The 582-nt window shown below is 61.7% G+C and overlaps 1 protein-coding gene across 1 annotated transcript in view; it reads left to right on the forward strand.

The window, feature by feature from the left end:
* Positions 1-582, forward strand: part of LOC104278966 (zinc finger and BTB domain-containing protein 39-like) — a 2,098-nt gene that overhangs the window by 722 nt on the left and 794 nt on the right. Inside the window, 1 exon segment of the mRNA XM_009876098.1 lies at positions 2-578. Coding sequence (XP_009874400.1) covers positions 2-578 — 577 coding nt within the window.

The raw sequence follows: 582 nt of genomic DNA on the forward strand, positions 1-582 counted from the left end.
GACTACGGCAAGGGCGGCTTCTTTACTGCTGACCCTTCCCTGGACGTCTCCATGGGGAGCAACTCCTGCCCCAGCAACAGCGACCACTCCAAAGAGCCGGGCTTTGGGCAGATGGACGAGCTCCAGCTGGAGGATCTGGCGGAGGACGAGCTGCATTTCGAAGACGCCAGCGAGGAGCTGGGGCCGTCGGAGGAGGTTATCGAGCTGAGTGACGACAGCGAAGAAGAGCTGGCCTTCGAGAACGACAGCCGGGACAGCAAGGCCATGCCCTGCCAGGTGTGCAAGAAGGTCCTGGAGCCCAACATCCAGCTGATCCGCCAGCACGCGAGGGACCACGTCGACCTGCTCACCGGGAACTGCAAGGTCTGTGAAACCCACTTCCAGGACCGCAACTCCAGGGTCACTCATGTCTTGTCACACATCGGCATCTTCCTCTTCTCCTGCGACATGTGCGAGACCAAGTTCTTCACCCAGTGGCAGCTGACCCTCCACCGGCGAGAAGGGGTCTTTGACAACAACATCGTTGTCCACCCCAGCGACGCGCTCCCAGGGAAGGTCGCCATGTTCGGGACAGGGCCCGGC

Source organism: Apaloderma vittatum, unplaced genomic scaffold (assembly GCF_000703405.1).
Source record: "Apaloderma vittatum isolate BGI_N311 unplaced genomic scaffold, ASM70340v1 scaffold29899, whole genome shotgun sequence".
NCBI classification, from domain to species: domain Eukaryota; kingdom Metazoa; phylum Chordata; class Aves; order Trogoniformes; family Trogonidae; genus Apaloderma; species Apaloderma vittatum.